General features: G+C 42.0%; 1 protein-coding gene across 6 annotated transcripts in view; it reads right to left on the minus strand.

The window, feature by feature from the left end:
* Positions 1 to 23,765: 23,765 nt before the first annotated feature.
* SOCS6 (suppressor of cytokine signaling 6) overlaps positions 23,766 to 27,085 on the minus strand; it is a 45,636-nt gene continuing 42,316 nt past the window's right edge. For all 6 annotated transcript variants that reach the window (XM_032799520.2, XM_032799517.2, XM_075062914.1 and 3 more), the window contains one exon: positions 23,766 to 25,877. In XM_032799520.2, the coding sequence (XP_032655411.1) occupies positions 24,151 to 25,755 (1,605 nt within the window). In that variant the 5' untranslated portion in view covers positions 25,756 to 25,877 and the 3' untranslated portion in view covers positions 23,766 to 24,150. The remainder of the gene's footprint in view (positions 25,878 to 27,085) is intronic.

Consider the following 27,085-nt stretch of genomic DNA (forward strand, 5'->3'; position numbering starts at 1 on the left):
ATTCATTTTTGTTTAGCTCCTTGCTTGTATTTCACTGCCAAACAGTGAAGTCATCACACTTTTGGTAATATTCTGCTAGTAAAATAATAATAATAAAAAATGCTATTGCAGAGACAAAATATCATAATTATGAAGGTCTTATATGAACACTATTGCTCTAAAAGTGTGTTTCAATAGAATATATACAGTCCAGAATACACTTCCCACATCATTATAATTTTAAAACAGGTTGAATTTTTAGACCCAAATTACTTGGCTGTCTGTTTACAATAGAAGTTGTACAGAATGTAAAAAGTACATTTTTGTATGAAGTAGCCAAGATGATGGTAAAATTAAAATATCAATTTTTTTTAAAAAAAATCATTTATAATTAGGAGTGAAGCTAATTATTGCAATGAAACCTGTACAACATTAACGAGGAATTCAAAGGATTCACTAGAAGGCCATTCTGAAGTATTCCCCCCCGCCACTCCCCGACATGCTGAGTACAACTCTCCTCATCCTGTTAGATCACGTGTTGAGCAACTGATTTTTGCAGATTCTTCGAATGGTTGTGTAAGATGAATTTAAACCAAAGCAACATCTTTAAATAGCCCTAAAACTGAATTACAACAGAAAAAGCTCCTGCTACTCATTTCAAAGGGCCAGAAATAAGCAGATACTTTGTTAAAAAATTCATATTGTATCACTTTAAGTTTCCAGAGCTTTCGCAGGATAACCCTATTAACCACTTGTTTATAATGTATTTAATCTACTATCAGGCAGGAACTACGGTAATTATATTTACTAACAAACTGCAACATACAATAAACAAATAGGATTGTGTATTTCCTGCACAGCTGTTTAATAATACAGCATGTTTACAAACCTTGCATCTGCACTCTGGATTGAAGGGCATCACATGGAATTAAGGTAGTATATTAACACCAAGGGAAGAAAAAATCTCTTCCTAGCACTGAAATATTTTATGTTAACATTGATATCAGTAACTCCCCATCTCTGGAATCAAGCAGTTCAAAAAGAGAGCATCACTATATGTTAATGTTCAGTCACATGTTCCAGTTATGCTTGGAAGGTCTCTTTATCAAGCACTAGTTAAGCTGTCCACTTGCAATGAACTTTTTGGGGAACCTTGTTATGGAATTATTAGCAATCATGACTGGATTCATTATCGTTACCGCTGAAAAAGTGTTTCCATTCTGATATTTCTCCTCCTTCTCCCTTACAACTTGCCAAGATACCTGTTAGAATGGAATTTTTTATGCTTGGACTCCACCTGAAAATGATTATTTTTTTTGAAAGATCGACCAAAATTTCCTTTAGCCATTTGGAGTCACAACAGAAGTTCAAAAAAAAATATCCAAAACACTACCTTGTCAAATAAATTCACGTGATCATTCTCCCCAACGCGATAACTTTATAAAGATGTCTGAGTGATCAAATTTCAAATGGTGTGCAAATAGGCATAAAGATGTCCTTTGGTAATCTTAAAAAAGTTTGTTTTCATATAGTTTTTAGCATTTGACAATACAGGAATGAGCTGCCAGAGTAGAAAATTCCAGTAACCTGGTACCTGCACATTAAAAGACAGATAGATACAGTTTCTATGTATACGTGCAGGCATTACCAGAATTTGCAAGCTCAGTTGCTGAAGGACACTGCAAGCTTGAAATGACAAACAGCTATTGAAACACTGAAGTTCATAAACATAACACCATAATATGAAAATCTTGAGGAAAAGACAGTTGTCACCTATAGCTGACCAACTTGTCAGTGATGTCAATGTACCACACTGAGCTTTATGCATCAAAGTACACGTGGAAGAAGCATCCGCAATAAACCCACTGAATAGAAGCCATACCAATGGAAACAGCTTCCTAGTGATTTCCCTCAACATGTGCCGTGCAACTGCTTATATACTGCTTAAGAAAAAGTGAGGTACCATGCACACCAACAACAGAGTAACTCAAGACTGTTTCAGACTTAAACAGGAAGATTTTATTTCAGAGGTGAAAGTAAAGATATTTCTTATCTGTGATTTTTATTTTTCATAATACTAACATCCAACTCTATCAACCCAGAAGGCTCAGCTGGGTCTGTTTGCCCATATCAACCACAGAGGCTTCTGGAGCAATTTCTGGGAACAAAGCTCTCCTTGAAGCCTGCATGAAGCATTCCAAGTAGCGTCAGCTAAGGAATACAGCAAAACTTTTGGAACACTATTGCCAAGTGTATAAACTACAGTCAGACAGACAAATTATACACAAGTTCACTTGCTTATTTCTTTAGCTTTTTTTTAAAATTATTATTTTTCTGTTGGTTTTTGGCAAGGTTTCCCTGCAGAGTCCTTATGATGAAAATCAAACACTACAAACAGAGAAAATGCTTCCTCCTCCAGAAACAAATCCACCCAAAGTACATTGCTGGGAAACAGCAAACAGTAATAGGCTTCATTAATATGTTCTTATGTTTTGCAATGTGCTCAGGGTTTCGGATAGGTGAAAAATCAGAATTCATACATCCATTAATGAGGGAAGAAATCATAATACACTGCAGTGTTCTCTCATCCATTAATTTGCCCCTTTCCATTTTTTTCTTTAAATTAGGCTAGGATTTCCAAAAAGCCTAAGGTATTACAGTGAGATATGGGTGTCGACTCCCTTTGGCTCCTTCAAAAATCCCAGCCTATATTTCTTTTTCAAATACTCTGTTCCTTTCTGCCTAGGAGGTACCTGTGAATCTTGCAGATTGGACTGTCACGGTCTTAGGTAGTTTTTGCTAATAGATAACAGCCCACCTGTTCAACATTAAAAGGGCATCTGATTTTTCACCAACACTGAGCCAGATTTATAGAGAATTTCACATTTCTTGAAGCATCCAGACCATGTAACGGGTATTAGATAGAATAAAGGAATTGGCAGAGAAGTATATTATATTCAAGTGGACTTCTGTGTTGTCTCTGAGACAAAGCAGTAAACTAACCACTTTGGCAAATATCATTTACAATGGGATCCTTATAGAGAGCTCATTGATTTACATCACTGATATCATTGCTCACAGGAAGAGGAAGTGTGCTGTCAGGACACTCACAGGTCTAAATGGTGCTTTGATAATATTTTGAAAAGCACATTTAAATTTCATTTTTCTTGGATGTTTCCTTGGAGATGGGAAAGTGACTTAAGACGCTACCCTGTGATACAAGACCTGGCAGGGTCACAAGGCTCTGTACTGGAGCCTGGGCTCCGAGATCCTGAACGTCTACACTGCAATTTTATAGCTCTGCAGCTTGAACCCTGCTAGACCAAGACAGCAGATCTAGGCTCTGAGACTTTGTGCGCCGCGTTTTTTATCGCAGTGTAGATATAACCTTAGGGATTTGTTTTTAATGCATTGAAATTTGAGAAAGGTCAATTACTAAGGACAAAAACACATACAAGAGCAAGTTGCAGAAACTGAATGACCACTCAAATAGCATCACACTCTTAGCAGTGAGGGGTAAGCAGGAAGAAAAGCTATATTTGGAGAAGATGTCCTGGCAGGGTCCATCTGTGCTCCCTAAGAACAGGAAAAGACGGTTACTCACTTTTGTAACTGTTGTTCTTCAAGATGTGTTGCTCATATCCATTCCAATTAGGTGTGCACGCGCTGCGTGCACGCTCATTGGAAGATTTTTACCGTAGCAACAGCTCGTGGGTCGGCTGGGCGCCCCCTGGAGTGGCACCGCTATGGCACTGGATATGTTCCCCTGCCGACCCTACGGCCCTTCAGTTCCTTCTTGCCAGCTACTCCGACAGAGGGGAAGGAGGGCGGGTTTGGAATGAATATGAGCAACACATCTCAAAGAGCAACAGTTACAAAGGTGAGTGCTTGCTCTCTTCGAGTGCTTGCTCTCTTCGAGTGCTTGCTCATATTGATTCCAATTAAATGATTCCCAAGCCTTACCGAGGTGGTGGGGTTGGAGCGAGATGTTGCAGAATGCAAAACTGCTGAGCCAAATGCTGCATCATCTCTGGACTGTTGAACCAATGTGTAATGTGCAGCAAAGGTGTGAACTGATGACCAGGTAGCTGCCCGACATATTTCCTGGATGGGGATGTGGGCCAGGAAGGCAGCAGATGAAGCTTGCGCCCGAGTAGAGTGGGCGGTGAGGTGGCTAGCCAGAACGTGAGCCAATTCATAGCATGTGCAAATGCAGGATGTTACCCAAGATGAAATCTGTTGGGAAGAGCGTGCTCCGCCCTGCTTGTTTATGTAAAACATGGCCGTTGAGTTGTCCGTGAACACTGATACACAACGGCCTTGGAGATGGTCTCAAAACACCTGGTATGCTAGGCGAACTGCTCTCAGCTCCAGCGCATTGATGTGTAAAGCCAGTTCTTGAGGCGACCAGAGGCCTTGAGTGCGGAGTCCCCCGAGGTGGGCACCCCAACCCAGAGATGATGCATCCGTGGTTAGGGCCATTGAGGGTTGAGCTGGGTGGAATGGCATCCCTGGACATACTAGAGTGGGGTCTAGCCACCAGGTTAGGGAGCCCAGCACCTTCCTGGGGGGTGAGCACCGAGTCTAGGCTGTCTCTGCGTGGTTGGTACATTGAAGCAAGCCAGGCTTGGAAGGGACAGAGGAGTAACCTGGCGTGCTTGGTCACAAAGGTGCAGGAAGCCATGTGACCTATTAGGTTGAGGCAGGTGCGCACCGACATTGTCGGGACGGCTTGAAGACTTCGGATTAATGAAGCCATTGTCTGAAAACGCGACTGCAGGAGGCAGGCTCTGGCCAGGTTGGAGTCCAGAACCGCTCCAATGAAGTCTATTCTCTGCGAGGGCATGAGGGTAGACTTTTCCATGTTGATCATGAGACCTAGGCTCCTGAAGAGGTCTCTGACGACGTGTATACTGTAATACTTGCCATTGTAAAGTCCCTTGAATGAGCCAATCATCGAGATATGGGTAGATGTGTACTCGACGACAGCGGAGGGAGGCGGTGACTACAGCCATGCACTTTGTGAAGACATGTGGAGCTGTAGAAAGGCCAAACGGAAGTACAGTAAACTGGAAGTGTTGGTGATTGACCACAAAACGGACGTACCATCTGTGTGGTGGGTAAATTGCAATGTGGAAATACGAGTCCTTCATATCGAGGGTGGCATACCAGTCTCCCGGCTCCAGGGATGGGATAATGGTCCCCAGGGATACCATGTGGAACTTCAGCTTTATCATGAATTTGTTGAGTTCTCGCAGGTCTAGGATCGGTCGTAGACCTCCCTTTGCCTTGGGGATTAAGTAGTAACAGGAATAAAACCCCTTGCCTCTCATGTCCTTTGGCACTTCCTCTATGGCTCCCATGGCTAGGAGCGACTACACCTCTTGTAGGAGGAATTGCTCATGAGAGGGGTCCCTGAAGAGGGACGGGTAGGGAGGGTGGGAAGGCTGGGTTGAGGCAAACTGGAGATGGTATCCGTCTTCCTTCGTGCGCAGGACCGAGCGATCTGAAGTTAGCTGAGACCAGGCAGGGAAGAATCGGGAGAGGCGGTTGAAAAAAGGGAGGAGAAGGATCCAGTGGGGTAACTGGTGGGTCATCCTCAGGTGTCCCATCAAAAGTTCTGCTTAGGTCCCGCTGGTGGTTTAAGGGGCGCCTGATTTTGAGCTCCTTGAGGGCCAGACTGTCTCCGACGATTCCCCCTGCCATGCCTTCTAGTGACGTCCTGACGCAGCCTAGTCTGGGCGTAAGAACGGTGTAGCTGGGGCCTGAAGGTCCTGCGTTGGGTCACTGGCGTGTGCATACCCAGTGAGCGCATTATAATGCAATTGTTCTTTGGGTTTTGCAACCTGGGGTCAGTCTTGTCTGAGAAAAGGTCCTGGCCTTCAAAGGGTAAATCCTGAATAGTTTGTTGCAATTCGGGGGGGAAGACCGGATACCTGGAGCCAGGAGATAGCCTCATCGTCACTCTTGACGCCAGAGTTCTGGCTGCAGAGTCCGCTGCATCCAGAGAGGCCTGGAGGGAGGTTCTCGCTACATTTTTACCCTCCTCAAGTAGGGCCATGAATTCTTGACAGGACTCCTGGAGAAGAAGCTCCGTAAACTTCCCCAGGGACACCCAAGTGTTAAAGTCATACCTACTTAGGAGGGCTTGTTGGTTTGCCACCCTAAGCTGGAGGCCCTTGGCTGAGTATATTTTGCAGCCTAGTAGGTCCATACACTTAGCCTCCTTTGACTTAGGACCTGGGGCTGGCTGGCCATGACGCTCCCGTTCATTCACCGATTGGACAACTAGAGAGCAAGGAGGCGAGTGAGTGTAGAGATATTCGTACCCCTTTGACCATATATTTCCTCTCTACTCCTCTTGCTGTAGGTGGAATTGAAGCTGGGGATTGCCAAATGGAGTCCGCATTAGCCTGTATAGAGCAGATGAAAGGAAGAGCGACTCTAGTAGGTGCATCAGCCGATAGGATGTCCACGACTGGGTCCTCTATTTCATGGACCTCTTCCACCTGCAAGCTCATATTCTGGGCCACTCGGCACAAAAGGTCCTGACGGGAGCTGAGGTCAATTGGTGGAGGGCCTGAGGAGGATGTCCCCACCACTGCCTCATCAGGCGAGGAGGAGGAGAGGCCTGGGACCAAAGAGTCCTGTGATGGCTCCTGCACTTGATGGGTGTCATCTGCATCCGGTGGAACCTCGGAGACTGCAGATGGTATTGGCGCCTCATCCGTGCCTGTGGGTGGGGGGCAGCTTTCTGTCGCCTCTGGTGCCCAGTGTTCTGATGGGAACAACCGCTGAGCCACTGATGGTGCACCTTGGCTTTGGTGGTACGCCGATGGTGTCCAGAAGGACCGGTGATGAAGCCCTTGCTCGTGGCTCTGTCTCTCCGAGAATATATGGCTGGGGACATCAGAGTCACGCTCCTAATGATAGGATGTGCTACCAGCCTGTGATGACACCGATGTGTGTCTGGAAGACCACGGCGGTGCCGATAGGCCCTGAAAGGGCGCCACTGATCTCGACGCTCGGGCCCGGGGTGGTACCGGGGAGTGGTACTGGGAGCTATAACGGCACCATGAGCGAGACCAGGAGCTTCTACCGTATTGGTGCCAGGAGGTCGACCGAGATCTCGAGTCCCTTCATCTGGAGTGACTGCGGGATACACGGTGCTGAGATCAGTGCCGTGAGCTGAATCAGTACCAGGAGTATCTGTTCCGTGAACGAGATGTCGAACGGTGCCGCGAGTGCGACCGGTGCCGCGATGGAGAGCAGTGCTGGGACTGCGAGCGGTGCCGAGAGCGGGAACGGCGCGATCGAGAGCGTTTCCGAGACCGGGATCTTGAACAACGTCTCTCTGGTGGACCAACGGAAGGAGGCCTTACCATGGCCGGCTTGCCGATGGATTGTATGACCTGTACCGGCGATGCCGGGAGTTGAGGCCATGTTGACTCCGTCATTGCGATGAGCTCCCTTGCCGTGGAGAAGGTCTCCGGTGTAGAAGGGAGGGCAAGCTCTACCACAGCATGAGCCAGGGAGCTGTCAGGAACCGGACTCAACGGCCTTTGTGGGACTGGAATCGACGGTGCCGAACTTGGCAGAGCCGCAATCTGTGGAGTCGCAGTTGACGCTGCCGCAGCAGATGATGGTGCTGGACGAGCCATCTTGGAAGAGCACTCCTTCCATGCAGCCGAAGTTGAAGCACTATGTTGCTTCCCAGGTCTCGGGGACAGGGAGCAGTGCTGAGCAGATGTCGGTGCCGGTAAGGGTCGGTGCCAGGACTCCTTTTCGGTACCGGAGCGGTCTGGTGCCGGAGGGGTGCTCCTTACCGAAGCAGTCTGTTGGGCGCTCGGCTCCGACGCTGCAGGACTAAGTGCCGACTCCATGAGGAACTGCTTCAATCGAAAGTCCTGCTCCTTCTTCGTCCTTGGTTTAAAGGACTTGCAAATGCGGCACTTATCAGGAAGGTGGGATTCCTCTAGGCACTTGAGGCAGGAGTCGTGGGGATCCCCTACTGGCATCGGCTTTTGGCACACTGAGCACGGTTTGAATCCCGGTGCTTGGGCATGGGCCCGCACCCGTGTGGAAGAAAGGGGCTAATCCCCGATCCCCCCCGAACTATATACACTAACTATTGTTAGAATGGGTTCCTGTCTGCATCCTGTATCACTTGCCATACCGGTATTGCCCTGGCCTCTTCCTTTGTCATTCAGTGTTGAACGCATTCTACAACAATATGCATTACCTCACCTTTTGGGGGCGAAGCCAGACCTTGGCACCCGCTCCCCTATTTGGTTTATAACATTGCTTGTGCCAATCAGAGGCGAACACACACAGGTTTGGGTCTGTCCACTATGACACTTCTGTGATTCATAGTGAGTATTTAGGGGTTGCCCTGCCATGTGCAGGCAGGGAGAGGAGAAACGAGTCCCGTGTATGCCTGTGTATGCCGTACCGACCGCCTGATCACCTCGAAGCCTCTCTCTCACTCACGTGTTCAAATAGAGCTTCTACGTTTGCCGGTCGTGATGTGTTGGTTGTATTTGTAAGTATCAGTTATTACTAAATGCCTGCATTTTGATTTTGTAAATATTGCGTAGTAGATATTGTGTGTTTTAGGTTTTGTTAACTCTATTAGCTATCATAAACTGCTCCCTTTACCCCTGTAACCATCTCCAATAAATTTAAAATTGATTAATTTAGTTGTGTGTGTGTCTGCAGTTTGCCTCGTGACCCATACTTCCCCTTGCATCTCTACCTATATAGTCTGTTGCCACGTGCAGCCTGGTAAATAACAGGCCTGCATTTTCTTTTGCCCCTGCGAATACGTGGCAATCTACCATGGGCGTCATGAAACAGGATGCAGGGAGTTGGCCATGCCCCGTGGCACGCTGCAGACCGCGGCAGACAATGAAACTGAAACAGTTCCAACATTTGCAGTTTCACCTTTTTTACTACAAAAATTCGACTGATCCAGTAGATGGAATGGATCTGTTCCTTGACTCGGGAAAAACTCAAAAGGCTAATACTGTACCAATTACGCTGACAAGATGACAGGTTGCCTCTTCGGTGCCACCCGAGCTTTAGGTGTCAGCCCAGCCGATTAATTCCTGCATCCGTCAGCTGCACGGAGGCTTGTGGAGAAACCTCGGTGCTCGCAGATCCCTGCTCAGCTTTGAGAGAATGTAGCCCGCACTGTTAAAAAATCGGAGGTACCGTTACCAAATTAATTCCCCACCATCGGGTAATACCTGCTTAAATCCGGACGGCAAATTAGTTATGCCAAGATGATAAAAAAAATTAAAATTTAATTAAAGAAAACCATAAAATTGCGACCCGATAAAACTATAAAATCTGAGAATGGTTTCTTCAGAAGAACTTCAAGTAAATGGTCAGGTGGAAGCCCTAAACTGAGAAAAGAAAAGGGTAAATTGATGGTAATGGAATGTCGTGTTAACTAAGTACAAGCTTGTAAAAGTGAACCTGAAATGGGTAAACTGTGATTTGCTGGAAGTAGCTCAGGGTAGTGAAAAAGGCAAAGCAGCTTGCTATCTGTTGGGAGTGGCAAGTGCCTGGTGAGCTTATGGCTGTGTCTAGTCAGCAGTTGGGAAACAAGAATAGTGGAAGTATAGCGGTCCCTATCCTTTACCTGTTTCCTGTGTGGAAAATCTGTACAACAGTTGAAGGAAATGTGCCTGTGTCTGTTAGGGGTATTGAGTTGCCTATGGAGGGAAGCTACCTCGGTCTCCAAGCAGTTGTCTGTAAACAGCTCTGTTGTGCTGGAAACAAGGAAAAGGAAATCTTCAAGCTGTGTGTCTGGTGAAGGAGAATGTGTGTTTCCAAGCTTTTCTGTGTCATGTGTGGAGCAAACAGAAGGTGCCTTTCAGGCCTGTGATGGTTAAGGGTGATGCAGTTTTGTCTCAGAAGTTTTGGTTGTAAATGCAGCTAAAGCCCAGGAAGGGATATGGTCCTGAGTTCCTGTCTGCTGGGAAGGATGGCAAACTGTAACTAGGTTGGCATCCAGTCTAGTGTCAATAGCAAAATCCCAGAGATCAAGACAATTCCTGGTGCTTGTAGTTTGCGCAATTTGCTAATGTGTGGTTGAAAAGGGGGTGTAGCGAGCTCTGTACTAAGCAGCGGTGATCACCCTAGCCAGGGCACAAGGAGAGCAGAAAAGTGATTTAATTGTGTTACCCACTGACAGTCTTAACAACATTGTAACAAGGAGGAAAATAATTCCTAAACTTGTGTGTGTTGAGCCTAAACTTGCAGGTTGCCAGTGACTATAAGGAAAGTTGCCAAGGGAAGGAGAACGTACCTCTAAACGTTTTATCTAGGAGCCTATGAGTTTGCCTGAAAAGAAATGTGTATGGGAATCTGCCTAATGGGCCAAAAAAGTAATTCTGAATGTAAGTAGACGCCAGAAAGAATCTGTTTGTGGCTCAGGGAAAGTGTTCCTTTAGAAGCAAGCCCTAGGTGAAAGGGGTAAGGGCAGAAGTTCTGAGAGGGGTGAATTGTTGCTTAGAAAGCTGCTAAGGAAAAGAAAATCCTCATCGGTAATGTCTGTGCCAAGCAATTTACTGCGTTAAGGGTGTGAAAGTGATTTAATCAAGGAAGTTTTAGTTCTAACAGCCAAAAGTTTTCTGTTGTTAATGGATCCACTGACTTTCCTGTTTGAAAAATCCAGTGGGGGGTAAGCTTTGAGAAGGTCTCAAATAGAGTAAAGCTGCTTACATAAAGTTAAGCAGCCCTGTAATCAAGTGGTTGTGTGTGTGTGGCCAGCTTGTTGGAAAACAATGTTGTTTGAAACAGAAATGTCTCCATGCTAGTGTCTGTGTTAATGCAAATTACCTGACTAGCAGGGAGAAGAAAGACTTGCTAATAGCTGTGAGTACAAAGAGCCCACCCCCTCAGCCAGTGAAATTTGGTTAAGCGAGAGGAACAGGGTTTGGTCCTGCAGGAACAAGCGAGAAAAGAGAAGACTTAAATTTTGCAAAGGGAAGCCACAGGTTAACCTAAACTGCCAAACTCCAATGGTGTTGAGCCCAAGGGTCTGGCATGACAAACATGATTGTAAATGGACACTTGCAATGAATTTGTTGTTATTGCTAAGGTGATTTTTGCAACTAGTGTGTTGCTATTACCAAGAATTGTAAGAATGTACAGACAGGAATCCTGCTGCAAAAAGCAGATCCAATCCACTATTTTCTAACTAAGTTTTACCTTGAGTCTGTAAAGAGATTCAATCGTGTTATTGAACATGACTTTGATAACCATTTCTGTTATACTGATATGGCTTTTAACCAAGCTCTGGCCATTGAGAAACCTACGGGCCAGCAAGTGCCCTAACACCTACTTAGTGGCTACAAGTGCCCCAAGTGACAAGCTAGTTCATCATAACTGGCTCAGCAAATGTAATTGTTAATAAACAAACTAATGCCCCTGAGCAGGGCTCGTATTATTCTGTTTTACAGGTTATGCTGCTCTCCCTCACAACATCTTTGCCCACGGAGCCCTTAGAGGAGAAGGTGGACTACAAACTTGGTTCGCCACCTACTGGGTGCAGGAGGTCAGCAAAAACCAGTCCCTGTCAGCGCTTAAGTCCAGAAGATTGCCTTTGTGTGCTCCTCACTTAGTTCTCACCTAAATATTCTCATTACTCTTTCAATTGTACCATAGTTTATAACTTTTTTTCATTTAATATATCTAAATGTAATCTTGTTCTTTCCCCTATGTTGCAGTGGGCTGCTTCTAGTGTTTGGAATAATTGTTCTTCACAATTTCATCTCTCATGTGTTTCCAGTCCTTAACGCTTCAAGGTCGAAGTGATTATGCTTTCCTTTTAATTAAGGGTATTACAGTTCCAGCACCTCATTGTTGGGTTTTTTTGTTGGTAATGTTTAACCCCAGCCCCTACTTGGGTTGGTGCATATTCTAATTGTTCAATGTGAAGTTTTCTCTTATGCTAATACCTTCCTAACTAAACCCCACTCTTAATATTTACCCTACCTCCTCCCCCTTCCATTAATTGTTTTATCGTCTTTGATCATGATATATTTTTGGACTTTCTATACTCCTAAAACATTATGTATCTATTCATGCCCTGCATCTGCATCATGCTAAGCTGCTCATTGTATCAAATCGCACAATCCACCCTTTTATTCTGCAACCAATAATGGGAGAGCCATACCATAGTTTCAATCCTTAAACCCGGCCATTTTGTATTGTGCAGTGATGTTGCAAGTTTGCTGTGTTCCTCCCTCCACTCGCAATCCTCTATTGTTTAGTTTTACCCTGTTGTTATATATGTTACGCTGATCAAGTGCTGTTTCAATCCCTTGCTATTTGAACGCTTGCTAATACTACGGGCAAGGGCCTCTCCTTAGCCTTAATCAGCAGTTAAATTCCTTGCTCAGTATAGTATTCAAATGAGATTAACTAGATTCAATATTTGTTCACAATCTTCCTCACTTTACTGTACTAAATTTGTCTGAAGCTATATCTCCAGAATAATTGCTGATAAATGTTGTGTTCTTTGCCATCGTATTTCTCCTTTAATTTGTCCTCAATTGTTAAAGACCTGCCAACGCTGAGCTCTCCTGTCAAGGAGTCACGAGAGACCTTCCAGTTTTGGTCATGGCTCAATTGGCTTGGCCCTTGCCGCCCTACAAATCCTTTTCCAATCCCTGTTGCCTGTGTCCCTTCTGGTTGGGGCTCGCTCTTCTCTGTCTCGGATGTGCCTCATACAAAGCCTGCATTCACAAGTTTGTTGCCTCGCCTACATCGCTTCCACCCCCGAAGCGCATCCCTCGTAGGTGGGGACTGAAGACGTCGGACTCGGAAGTTTAGGTTTTCGGCCAAACTATTTCGGCCATGGGCACGGGGGCATGTATAGAATGGGTTCCTGTCTGCATCCTGTATCACTTTGCCATACTGGGTTATTGCCCTGGCCTCTTCTCTTTGTCATGTTCAGTGTTGAACGCATTCTACAAACAATATGCATTACCTCACCTTTTGGGGGCGAAGCCAGACCTTTTGGCACCCGCTCCCCTATTTTGGTATAAACATTGCTTGTGCCAATCAGAGGCGAACACCACAGGTTTTGGGTCTGTCCACTATGACACTTCTGTGATGTGTCATAGTGGGTATTTTAGGGGTTGCCCCTGCGCATGTGCAGGCAGGGAGAGGAGAAAACGAGTCCCGTGTATCCCGTGTATGCCGTAAAACCGAGCCTGATCACCTCGAAAACCTCTCTCTCAGCTCACGTGTTTCAAATAGAGCTTCTACGTTTGCCGGTCGTTTGATGTGTTGGTTTGTATTTGTGAAGTATCAGTTCGTTATTACTAAATGCTGCATTTTGTTTGTAAATATTGTTAGTTAGATATTGTGTGTTTTAGGTTTTGTTAACTCTATTAGCTAATCATTAAGCTGCTCCCTTACCCCTTGTAACCATCTCCAATAAAATTTAAAAATTGATTAATTTTAGTTTGTGTGTGTGTCTGCAGTTTGCCTCGTGACCCATACTCCCCTTGCATCTCTTACCTATATAGTCTGTTGCCACGTGCAGCCTGGTAAATAACAGGCCTGCATTTTCTTTTGCCCCTGCGAATACGTGGCAATCTACAACTATAAAGATAAGGACTAACTATAACTACAAGAACTCGAACTATAGACACAGTAACAGTAAAGAACTACAAGTAGCTAGGGATGTGGAGATCAGCAAAGCCGCGCTCCACAGTTCCAACGACCGTCACGGGCGGTAAGAAAGGAACTGAAGGGCCGTTGGGTCGGCAGGGGTATATATCCAGCGCCATAGCGGCGCCACTCCAGGGGGTGCCCAGCCAACCCACCGAGTGTTGCTAGGGTAAAAATCTTCCGACGAGCGTGCACGCAGCGCGCGCACACCTAATTGGAATCGATATGAGCAAGCACTCGAAGAATATATTGTACAGTCCATACTGTGCAGCTTAGAAGCTCAGAAAATCAAGTCAGAATCTATTTCAGAACCAAACTAGTGGACAGAACTGAAACGCAGGCTCAGCCAACAGCACAGTAGCAAATGCTGGTTAAAAGGCAACCATCAGATATTAGAAGGTCCTACGTATTTCATTTCCCACTAAAACTTCATAGAGCAAAAAGGAGAAAGATATCAAGAAACACAGCACCCACTATGAGAGAAACTGAGTCCTGCTTCCTCACAGATACCCATGTTCATGAATCGCAGAGTCCAATCTCCCAATCACACTCCCCTTTCAACAGGGCTGAGAATAGATGCTTGGAGTGTGTCAGTATGCATTTGTGAAATGAGAACAAAAGCTACTTTGCTGACCCTCTAAGCGGTGCCCCGTTATACACTTTTTCTTCCTGTATTGCCATACTCAAGCATTCAACAGTGAGTAAGGCCCTATAAAATTGGGGGCATGGTTTCTTTGCCCTCTGTTTTTTGATCCTTTAGTGTGCATGTTTGGTTGCATTTTCAAGCTTTTCTTCACAATCCTAAGGATTAGAAAAGTACTTTAAAAAGTTGAACATCTCACCTAATCACATAACTCCAGGTACTGGGGCTTTAAGGAAACAAACCCAAATATCATAAGAATTAGCACCACTGCTTCGCCAAACCAGTAAAGGCAAGTTTACCTGCTTTGCTTAGTTCAGAAATAAAGCATTTTCCTACATATTACTATACTTCTTTTAGGGCAAATAGCAAAGCAGTTTTGATTTTTTATTTTTAGTTTTAAAACTCTCTCAAGTAATATAGAACACAAGTGGCTGGGCACTCCTGTGAAGCCCTACACAGAGGAAGGAAGGAATGTATTTTTAAGAGAAGATACTAAGAAAGAGATTTTTCTGTGAAGAACTGAGTACCCAGCAGTGGAAAAGCAGTGGATCCTACAGTCCAAAGAAGTCTGAGACAGAACAGGAAAGAGCAGCTGCTGTTTCCTGATGGAGGCAGTGAACTGGGGCAAAGTTGGAATGCTGAATGCAGGCTCTGGGGGAATATTAGTGCCAAAAATCTCTTCAGCCCAGATGCCTTCAAGATTGATGAGACATGGCCAAACACAGAAATGTCCTCCAGACTAGTAGACTGAGAGATATAAGAGAAAAATATTTTTTCCTCACCAGAAGGCTTTAGCAGAAAGTAAAACAATGCAGCTGTCATTAGGAAAAGGAGGGTGATGCTACAAGAAATACTACAAAGTATTTTCTCCATTAATGTAGCAATAATTAAATAATATTTAAACTGCTATAAACTAAAAGGGGTTGCATTTAAAAATATGAACGCTTTCTGGCTCAAACATTGCAGAAGGCTACGCAAACCACGAAACTGTCTCCAAGCCAGAAGTAAGAATTCTACATAGCTTCATATAGCTGAGGAGAGTTGCAGAGCCTATAGTAAGATGGAGAATTAGTGCATAAAGCTTTCTCCTTTGCATTGCAGAATTCACACTGTAGAATTCTGCAAACATCCTGTCACTGTATCTTGATTCTTTCCAAGGAATTACTTCAGCTCAACATTTTAGCAAATAGGCACAGACTGAAGAAAATTAGGTAGAATACTAAATTTAGGGCTAGACCATGTCTAAGAATAAGTGGATTGTGGAGCCCCACAGACCCACAACACAATGCCTCCTGAATTTTCTAGGGCAAACCCTAACACTATTCTTGTCACAGCTCTTCCTCCTCTCTTTCCCATCCCACTCCCTTTTAGATTGTGACTGCACTCTCCTCAGTCCATGGGTGGAAAGATAGCACTTTGACTACAGGGTCAGCACCTGGCTCTAGCACAGGGCGGAGAATCCTTGCATAACCTGTTCACTCTCTGGACTATTGTAAACTGAGAGCAGGAAGTCTTATTTGCATGTCCTTCCTGATGTCAGCCTCTTTTTACCCATTTTGGAAGGTATCTCTGAATTTACTGCCTTTGCAAACAACCAGAAGAAGAGGGCCAGTTAAGCAGCCAAGGAGTACCCCAGTGCTGCATTAGTACTTTAGGTGATTCAGTAGAGGTTAGCTAGAGTCACATACTTTATGTTGAGGGTGCAGAATACATACTATTTCTGAATTAAATCATCCTCCCTTCTTCAAGAAAATATTTATTTTCCCTACATAATCCCATTCCCACGCTGAATGGCTTTTGATGAGTGGAAACAGTAGAATCAATTTCCTAATGTATTGCACACTTAGAAGACATAAAGATACAAGTGCTACTGTGGACAGTAGGAGTCTGATTTAAAATAAAAAAAATACAAAACATATTCAAGAAAGCATCCTCATTCAGGACAGAACTTAAGACTATGGTTATGTTCCATTTAAATCTATGGGACTTTGAATACATCCCTGTTCAGGACAGAGTTTAACACATGCTTAAGTGCTTTGCTAAATCAGGCATAAAAGAGGAGAACCCAAAATTTAAGAAGTGAAAAACTGTTAGTGATAAGACAAAGTGTATTAAAGAAAAGCAAAAAAGGTACATGTATAGAGCTAAAAACTACTATTACCATATACAAAGGAAACAGATTAAGTGAGACATATACCTCAAATGAGAGAAGACCTCATGAGTGACAAAGCCACAGAACTCTTAGAAATCTTTAATACTTAGGGGAGAAACAGCATTCAAAGTTAAAGCTTTATTCCTTTGGCACAAACACCATGTTTCATGTGGTGAGGCATCTACACCTGAGGGTAGGCTTTCTTCATCCATTCTCCCATGTGTAAAACAGATGCTACATAATATGGACAAGACTGGGAGCATGAGCATCTCAATTATAAACATTTCAGTCATATACAGTCATCTTCAAATTTATAATTGCACTAATAACAATCTCAACCCCTATCCCTTACCCACATTTAAACACAAGGTTATCGACCAGCTGAGGGAGTTGTGATCTTATTGGACTAAATTCACCCCAGTGTCAGTGGAAGTAAATTCACTGGCTTCAGTGGAACTGAGCATACTTAATGCTTATATTAGACATAAATTTGACCTGGTATTTTTAAAAGCAAAGTGTTAAGAACTTGATGTAGATAGACAACACAACCACATATCACACTGTACTTTTAAAATCAACTAGAACACGTTAACAAAAACAGCAGCTGACTTAAGAGACAGGCAGAAATGTGCAACTATATTTGTCAGTGTATAATCAAATCCCAAACGATTCTTGCAATAGCAGTGGCTAAATAGGAATTTTAATTTCCAGCTACCTTTGACCTCAACAAAAGGAAAGCTTCTTCAACCTCCCTCCCCACACCTGCTCAGAGATTGACAGTATTAGCTGCTACAATAATGTATTATCTTTTACATGGAATTTTTAAAACAACAGAGAAAAAGCCATTTAAACATAAATTAAAGCTATGGTTTTGGGAAACTGAGTATCAAGTCTATAGGGAGAAAACAAAAAATGAAAACTTGTTATGTATATCATCTTTATAAACATAAAAATTATTTATATAATACAATTGTTAATGCTGTAATATTTTTGAAATTATGTATGTATTCCCTGACTTGAAAACATCCTACTACCTTAATTTAACCAAAAATAGTACCAAATAAACTAGTGATTATGTATTTTGTACATTTTTTACTTCAATTTTGGAGCTCACACTCAAACTACTTGATGGCTTTTCTGAAAATAATGAACTCTCACTTTTAGAAAGAAAAAAAAGCATAGCACCTTTCAAGGCAGGCTTTTTTGGAGTGTTTATGCTAAAAAATTAAAAGCAGCACAGCTACAGGAAACAGTGATAGCAAAAGCTATCTAAAGTGTGCATGTGTGAATGCTCAGTAGATACCATATTTTAATTATATACTGGCAACATTCTGGAAAGCAAAAATGATAGCCAGGAATACAAGCACCTTGTTAGGAGAGTAGCAGGAAAAACTGCAGATATATTCTGATCACAAGCAAATGATAGCTCAACATCCCATCGATACTGATGTACGTCAGCTATCACCACCACCCCAAAAATTCAATATTTGCTTCAGGATTTCATTTTGTTTATTGAATACTCCATAGATTCTTTTGTAAATGAATTTTTTATTTACATATTGTATCTAGAAGCAGATACATAAATCCTTATACAATTATTTTTCAAAAATGTGCAAGAAATTACTATAATTTTGTTTACAAACCAAAACACATTAAAATCAATGGACTTTGGATAATTCATTCTGTGGTGTGCTTAGTACAAATAATGCACACCTAGCTTGAAACATACAGAAAAATGTAAACTACAGCAATCTGGATTGCAAGTATTAATTTCATGGCACTCCATCACCAAGATAAAATTCTTTAACCCAACATGTATGAATACAAAACTCTGTAAGAATTTTTTTCATTATCTATGTGTAGGGTTTAGAGCACTTTCCAGATACAGCAAACTCCATAATATTCTGTGATGTTATGAGCTATTAACTATTCCATGTCTATTAATAAAGAATGGTTTTTAATATTTTTCTTTGTAGAATTTTAAAAAGTATTAAAAGAAAAAAGATTGGCAATCAATATTGTACCCATCATTTAGCTTAAAATTTAAAAGTTATGTAACTGAGAACCATTCCTTCCTGGAATCACAGGCAATATATTGCTGGTATTATGATTTAATTTACATATCCATAATTCACTCAGTATGAAAGACAGAAAAGAAAAACTGCTCATATTTTGATTTGCCCAGCAGTTAATTTTCATATAAAAGCACCTCTTAGCATGATCAGAATATGAAATGTATATATTTGAAAATAAAATTTCTAATTAACAATAGCATTTCTAAGGCTACTAATGGTGGAAGCCATCTTGATAAAAAAGATGGTATTGACTGATGTCAGCAGCAGCATAAGGGACCTGCAACCTGACCAAAGAATATAAATAAACTTCAATTTTGCTGTTCAATTAACTACAATTAACACTGTTGCAAGAATCAGAAGAAACCTGACATAATATTGAAATACAAGCTGTAGCTTCATTCTTCTAATTAGTTAACCAGCCAGCGTCACCAATAACTTCCATCATCTTGTAGCTTCAGAAATCAATTTTATTTCAAAGTTTCATCTTCAAATACATTTTCCAATAATTCAGTTGCAACATGGGCCTGGTCTACACTACGCATTTAAACCGAATTTAGCAGCATTAAACCGATTTAACCCTGCACCCGTCCACACAACGAAGCCCTTTATATCGATATAAAGGACTCTTTAAATCGATTTCTGTACTCCTCCCCAACGAGGGGAGTAGCGCTGAATCGTATTGCATGTCAGATTAGGGTTAGTGTGCCGCAAATCGATGGTATTGGCCTCCGGGTGGTATCCCACAGTGCACCATTGTGACCGCTCTGGAAGGCAATCTGAACTCAGAATGCACTGGCCAGGTAGACAGGAAAGCCCTGCGAACTTTTAATTGAACTTCATTTCCTGTTTGCCCAGCGTGGAGCACAGATCAGCACGGCTGGCGATGCAGTCCAAACCAAAAAGAACTCAGCATGGACCATACGGGAGATACTGGATCTGATCGCTGTATGGGGAGACAAATCTGTTCTATCAAGCTCCATTACAGAAGACGAAATGCCAAAGCATTTGAAAAAAATCTCCAGGTCTATGATATAAGTCACAGCACAGTGCTATGTGACAAGCATAACGGAAAGCCAAAGAATCAAATAGACGCTCATGAGGGAATGCGAGGAGACTGAGGTCCTCCAGCTATCCCAAGTCCCGTAGTCTTGAAAAGTATTTTGCATTCTTGGCTGAGCTCCCAATGCCTGGAAGGGTCAAAAACATTTCTCCGGTGTTTCAGTGTATATGTCGTAATGTAACCCTTCCCCCCCCCGCCAGAACGAAAAGGGAAAAAAAATCGTTTCTCGCCTTTTTTCAATGTCACCCTTGTCTACTGCATGCTGCTGGTAACGGGATGCCTCAGCGCTGAACACCAGCATCCCCTTCCCGGTGGCCAGATGTGCAATATGACTTGATATCCATCTTCATCATCAGCCCGAGTGCTCCTGGCTGGCCCGGTGAGGTTGGCCGGGAGTGCCTGGTAAAATGGAATGACGCCGATCATTCCCGGCAGATGGTACAACACGCTAGTAACCATCCTCATCATAGCAACTGGAGGCTGAGCTCCATTCAGCCCCCACTTTTCATGTCTAAAGAAAAAATTCTGTACTGCCTGGACTATCATAGCAGCGGGATGCTGCGCTCCCTCCCCCCGCCACCCTTTAATGTTTCTGCTGCACTATTCATAGCAGCTGGAGGCTTCCTCCCCCTCATTTTATCTCACTAAAAGTCAGTGTTTCTTACTCCTGCCACTATTACTTCATCACAACAAATGGGGACACTGCACGGTAGCACAGGAGGTTGGGGAGGAGGGAAGCAATGGATGGATTGTTGCAGGGGCACCCCTAGAATGTATGCAGCTCATTTCTGCAGATCTCTGGGGCTCTGACACGGAGCGGCTGTGCCTCTGGATTCTCTATACGACTTGCCTCATATTTAGCAGGACTGACTCTATTTTTAGACAAAACATAAAGAAGGGAATGACCCGGGGAGTCATTCCCATTTTTGTCCATGCACCCCCGGCCGACCTCAGCGAGGCCAGCCAGGAGCACCCATGACAGCAGCAGACTGTACAAAATGACTGATAACCGTTATCTCATCGCCAATTGACAATGGCAGATGGTGCAATAGGGATGGTAACCGTCTCTGCTACCTTGCAAAGGCAAATGAATGCTGCTCTGTAGCACTGCAGCACCGCGTTTGTCAGCAGCATCCAGTACACATACGGTGATAGTGACAAGGCAAAACAGGCTCCATCGTTGCCATGCTATGGCATCTGCCAGGGCAATCCAGGGAAAAAGGGCGCAAAATGATTGTCTGCCATTGCTTTCACGGAGGAAAGATTGAGTGATGACATTTACCCAGAATCGCCCGCGACACTGTTTTTGCATTAGGATCTCAACCCAGAATTCCAATGGGTGGAGGAGACTGCGGGAACTATGGGATAGCTACGGGATAGATACCCACAGTGCAACGTTCCGGAAATCAACACTAGCCTCGGTACACAGACGCACACCGCCGAATTAATGTGCTTAGTGTGGCCACGTGCACTCGACTTTACACAATGTTTTACAAAACTGGTTTATTTAAATCAGAATAATCCCGTAGTGTAGACATACCCTCTGACTGTTGTACTGAATAAAACAAGCACTGTTTTACTTTAAAGGAACAGAATTAAGTTGTTTTTATTTTATTTTTATTTAATCTTTGTTTATCTTCTTTTAAAGGCCTGAAAATAACTTTTTTCAACCTACCATATTTGTTTTCTTCCATTTGGCAAACATAGATTTTGTTCCTATATTTGTTATTGAGCACAAATGAAGACCGTCTTTCCTGACTACAGTTGTTGCCCTTTAATAATTTTCAGCTGCCTTGTAACTAAACAACATTACTGTGGCTGTCACAGTAATCATTATAATAAGCAACTATAAGTCAATGTTGCCAAAACAGGGTTTCTTAATCTGTGCTCCTACTATTGGCTGGAAGACTGCTTCAGTAACAAAAAGAGAGAGATTCTGAATCCGGCAGCTTTTAAAAGAATGTCTTTACAGAATGGTGGATTTCAAAATATTTGAAATTTAGGACATTACAGCATCAGATTACAAAAAAATTCTAGGCAGGTCTTCTCTTAGGTCTGAAGTACTTGTCAGGGTACTTTTAATCAAACATATGGAAAGCTCATCAAAAAGAGGCAATTAGAACTGGACCTTTTACTAAGTTTACAATTAAAAGTACACAGCAAGGAAGGCAACTCAAAATGGACTGGATGAATTTAACCAAAAGTAATATTTCATAAGTGACCAACTCTGATAGGTGACCAAACAAATAAATGAAGACATGGAAAAGAAACTTAAGCACACAAGTTCATATACATTTTCTTAATACAGCAATGAAATTGGGATATTAAAGTTTCATATGTTTAAGCCCTTATGCAAGGTCCATTAAATACTTATGCACAAAGCATATTTTAAATGCATCTTTAAGTTTGTTAAACACTGGGATATATTTCACTAATTTTATATCATCATTGCCTAATGTACTACACAATTCTAGAGACTTTGTAAAGTGTACAGTCCCTCTGGATTGTATGGGGGAAGAATTTTTAAAGTGAAAAAAATGTGAACGGTTTCATCCTAACAAGCATGTTTTATATTCCATAAAAATGACTTCCTCTGTCCTCTGTCCTCCACTCAGATAGAATCAGAACACTGTACCATGTTATAAGATTATTGTGCCTTTTTTACTAAAGTTTATAGCCCTGATTCAAAGATGAAGAAAAAAACCTCTAGAAGAGAGAAATCTGGATTCAAGCTTGCATAAATACGGTATATATGAATGGCATAGACAACAAATTAAACATATATACTTTGCTGAGAATATTTTTTTAAGTTTAAAAATATTATTGGAGAAAAGAAGAAATCATCATCCTCTATCCCTCAGAACAGACAGACTTTATCTGCCTTTGATTTTTTTTTTTTTTTAAATACTGTGGTCCAAAAAATAAATTAAAAAAAATATATAAATTTAGCATATCAATTCAGGCAACCCAAGATGTAGTGCTACTGTTGCACTTTGCAGCAATAGTGTATCCAATGCTACAAACTCATTTCAGGGGGCAAAAAAGCTAGATAAAATAACCAAAAGAAAGTGATGCAAAAAGGATTTATCCCAGCCTTTTTCTATGTTGATCGTTACTAAGTAGCAACTTCTACCAACTGCTGACGGAGAAGGTGACATGCTAAAAAATATAACATTGATTTAAAAACAAAACTAAAAAACAAATTTAGTCATGGTCACCTTTAAAATTGAAAGCACAAATGTAAAATAGCTATAAAGGGAAACACCAATATGATGAATATTGCACAAGGAAAACTTTGCAATCTAGGGCCCAGTCTCCCAATTCAGAAATCTCTTGTAGAAGGTCAGGCTCCCCATAGACTTTTTAAATGCCACTATCCTTGTCAGATGTCAGAAATATTTACTAAATTGATATACTTTTATGTCAAAACAGTCAATTTTCATAACAGTGCCTGAGACTGTTAGTAACAAAGCCCTTTTCTGTGGCCGCTGTATTAAACCAAAACCTCTTCTGTTACTAATTTCAAATATACAAAGGTTAAAAAAATGCAGCCTTAGGTATAATTTGTTTAAGCCCTCCCCAACGCCCCCCCAAAAATCCCAGAATCAAATACTAAATATCAAAATGCAAGAGGGAAAGGGTGTGGCGGGGACAACCAACTGTAGTGTAGAAATTGTTTTCAGAAGTCTTGTCAAATTATCACTTTAATTGATAGTTCCTACAATTACGGAGATTTGTAGATTTTTTTTTTCAACAATGTCATTAGTAAGCCATGTTTAACATCATTTTAAATACTACAATTTCCATACTGATGCTCTGTACTGTTTTTCAAGGCTGTTTTTAAAAGGAGAAGAAAAAATTATAAGGAAATTCCAAGAAAAAGAAAACTCAACCCAATTTTTCAAAGGCAAAATAGCGCATACAAACTACAAAATCACTTAGAAGAAAGGAGGTTTCCAAAGATATGCTGCATAACTATATTCCATCACACAGCTACGTCGATTAATAAGTTTTAAATTAGGGCAGTTCTATGGAGATGTTCATTTAGGATGCTGGGAAATCATTTTCACTGTATATCTAAATTCTGTAATTTATCTACCTGTATGTTTTGTCCACAATTATCTTTATAAAATAGGCCATTTTAAGAAGACAAAAATTCCATTCTACAAGTTTCATTTCACTTTTACTTATGGTTGAATACACATGAAATGCACTCAATGCATAAAAATCACAGTGGATAGCAGCACTTGGGGAAATTAAGGAGAATTTGATCATTCACATTGCGATTATTTTCTGCACATTGATGAAAGATAGCTATTTCACACTTCTAAAAATCTTGTGATCATTCTTTAAAAAAAAAAAAAGCCCCCTCAAACAAACAAAAAACACCAAACATAAACAAACAAAAAAGATGCATTACCCTCCTTTACACACAAAAATGAAACATTGTTATGGCAGCAAAAGATTTTGATAGCAATGAAAATTTGTAAACTGTATTTCAATCTTTTTTTTGTTCCCAAAGTGCAAGATGCAAGATTCCCATAAGCTTTCAGTAGTGCTTTTCTTGTAAATAATCCTTCATTTTGTTTGGCAAAGGCAGTTTCTGGATCAGGTCTATTCTGGTATACTGACGTATAACAAAACGACACAGGTACTGTAATGAACGCACCTGCATAAACCGAGATACTGGGTTTGTCAGTCTCACTGGGTAAGTTGCAGATCCAGGCAATCGAGACCTTGAATAGCAAAAAGCTCCATTTTCAGAGTCCCTGATTGAATGTTCAATTAGATCAACAATAGAAGTATGTCCCTCCACATCCGGTTGTTCATAAAAGCTAAACCTACCATTTGAATGTTCAATTCTAGTATGAAGGGTTTTACCATGGGAGCGAAAACTCAGGCTTAAAAGATAACGGTCATCAGAGCTATCTCGAACAAGAAATGAACCATCAGGCACATTCGCCAGTTTTCCCTCTGCCTCCCAACGTGTAATAGGGCCCCAGTACCATCCTTGTTTTGCAAGTTTTTTCAGTTCTTCTGTGAGGCTCGTCACAACCATAGGACCACTATTTTGTACAGAGTCATAAACTCTTCCAACTCCTGGGGCAGAGTTAGGATCAAAATTCAAATGGCAGCGCATACTTTCAGCCACATGGGCATCTGTGCCATTCAGTCCATTAAAGTTCCTTTGGATTTGATTATTCTGAATCGGAGGTAGCAATGGTGAGAGTGGAGGGACATCACTGTGATTAACTCTTGGGCTTTGCAACATGACTCCTGTGGTACCAATCAACAAACCATTCACTGCCTGGTCCACAAATATATCTGGAGCAACAACTACATCTTGATCCACCTGACCCTCATCTTCATGAAAAGCATTTCCGCCCACTTGAGAAGAAACAGTTGAAACTTCCATGGGTGAGGAACTATCTAGACAGTAACTACGTGATCCTTCCAAAGGATACATTCCCTCATCTAAAGGCACAGTATACTGAATGTAGTCCTGAGGCATTAGTCCAATAACTACAGGCACATGTTCATCAATATGAAGATGTAAGTCCCCATTCTGGGATTCCGTACTTTTTAATGTATTGTTTTGTTCTTGAAACACACTATCTGACTGCAAGTCATGGAAGTCCTTTCGAACACCATTCAGTGCTGGGCTTGGGTTAGAGGAGTGGACCAACGCCTTGACTTTCACTTCCATTTTGATACATGTCTCTTCTGAGTTTGTCGATCGAAGGGGCCATGGTGTTGGACTGTAATGGTGATTACGGAGGGATGTGGATCTTAGAGGTCTTTGAGCTCTCACATCTTTAAAGGTTATTGGAGCAGATGAGGAAGAAAAGGTATCGTCATCAGCAGAGCTTACAGATGGCGTGCTGCCTTTCCCTTTCTGCTTTTGTTTTGCTGAAAGCCTTCTTTTTAAAGTACCCATTATGCTTTCACTTTTTGATCTATTTTTGCCACCTTTTTCATCTTCACTGTTAACTTCACAGCTAGCCAAATCTTTACTATAGCAGCTGCCAAACAAGGAGTCATCTTTTCCAAATTCACTTAATGATGGCTGCTGAACCACTACAAAGTCACTTTCTTCTTTGCTTTTATTTAAGTTAAAGGATTTGCGAATTGTTTTGAGACTAATTTTCTTCATTATGACAAGCTACCAAGTCTGGCTCATCAAAAACTCTGCTGGTATTTTAGTCTTAACACATGTAGAGCAGCCTCTGCTTCATGAATTTTTATCCAGTCTCATTTAACTTCAAGAGCCATTTCCTGGAAACAAATAAAAAGACATTTAACGTCACAAAAAAAAAAAATTTAAATGAAAACTACAGTATTTAAGAGATGGACACCAAATGAATGCAAAACTGTACTTAGAAAATCCAGTCAAGTTCAAGAAATGACTTAAAAGTACAACATCTGCTTTTGAGTTGCCTGCCAGTTGTTCTGGTTTTAAAATCACATTTTAGTTTTATATATAATTTTCCTCTCTCCTTTGCTATGTGAAAGACCAACCCAAACACAGGGGAAGCTAATTGTTGAAGATGATAATGGGTACAACAAGCTTCCTACTCCAAGGCTAGATTGTGATGGTCTTAACATAGCCATGAGGAAATTTTCCTGTGTAGACAAGCCCTAAGAGACTTTCACCCACTCTGTGCGCCCTGCCTCTTTGGTTCCCACATCATAAGTCCAGGCATGGGGGGTGGAGAGCAGAGAGAGCAAGGTGTGCCTGCTCAATACTAACCCTCACCCTCTCCTTCCTTCCCCACCCCAAGAGTATGTAGGCAGAGAGGAGTGGGGAGTAGGTGGACTCTTGGCTCCATTCCCTCTCCCACTACCCCCAACTGAGATGAAATGGTGCAAGAGGCAGCACCAGGTAAAGGGCTACAATAAGTTACTTCCCTCCTACTCCCTACCGGGAGAATTCTTTGCCAGGGCTCCTCCTGAAGCAGCACAGCTACATGCCTCTCCTTACTCATGAGCCACGCAGCCTTGTAATATGCCTTTATAATCTGTGAACCACAATTATATTCAGTCCGTTACTAACAACCAACCTTATTTTTTTGGTATAAATTATTACAAATGGAGTTCCCAAGTAAGAGCTGCAGGATTATGCCCAAACATTAATTTCAGGATTTCTATCACACTTCAAAATGCCTTTTAATTTAAAGAATACTTTAGGAAAAACCATGTGGCTACAAGAAGAGATAACCATGAAAAACATTTTCTTGTTATTAAGGAGCAGTAGTTCAGAGTGAAATGAGAGTTTCATTCACAGAATTGGCAAAGAGTTCTGTGGCACCTTATAGACTAACAAACGTATTGGAGCATGAGCTTTCCTGGGTGAATACCCACTTCGTCGAATGCATGACGCTTTTACAGATCCAGACTAACATGGCTACCCCTCTAATAAATCACAGAATTGGACTTAAGTTATAATAAGACAATATTAATAACAACAACAAAACCCAAACAGT

This window comes from Chelonoidis abingdonii, chromosome 2 (genome assembly GCF_003597395.2).
Source record: "Chelonoidis abingdonii isolate Lonesome George chromosome 2, CheloAbing_2.0, whole genome shotgun sequence".
NCBI lineage: Eukaryota > Metazoa > Chordata > Testudines > Testudinidae > Chelonoidis > Chelonoidis abingdonii.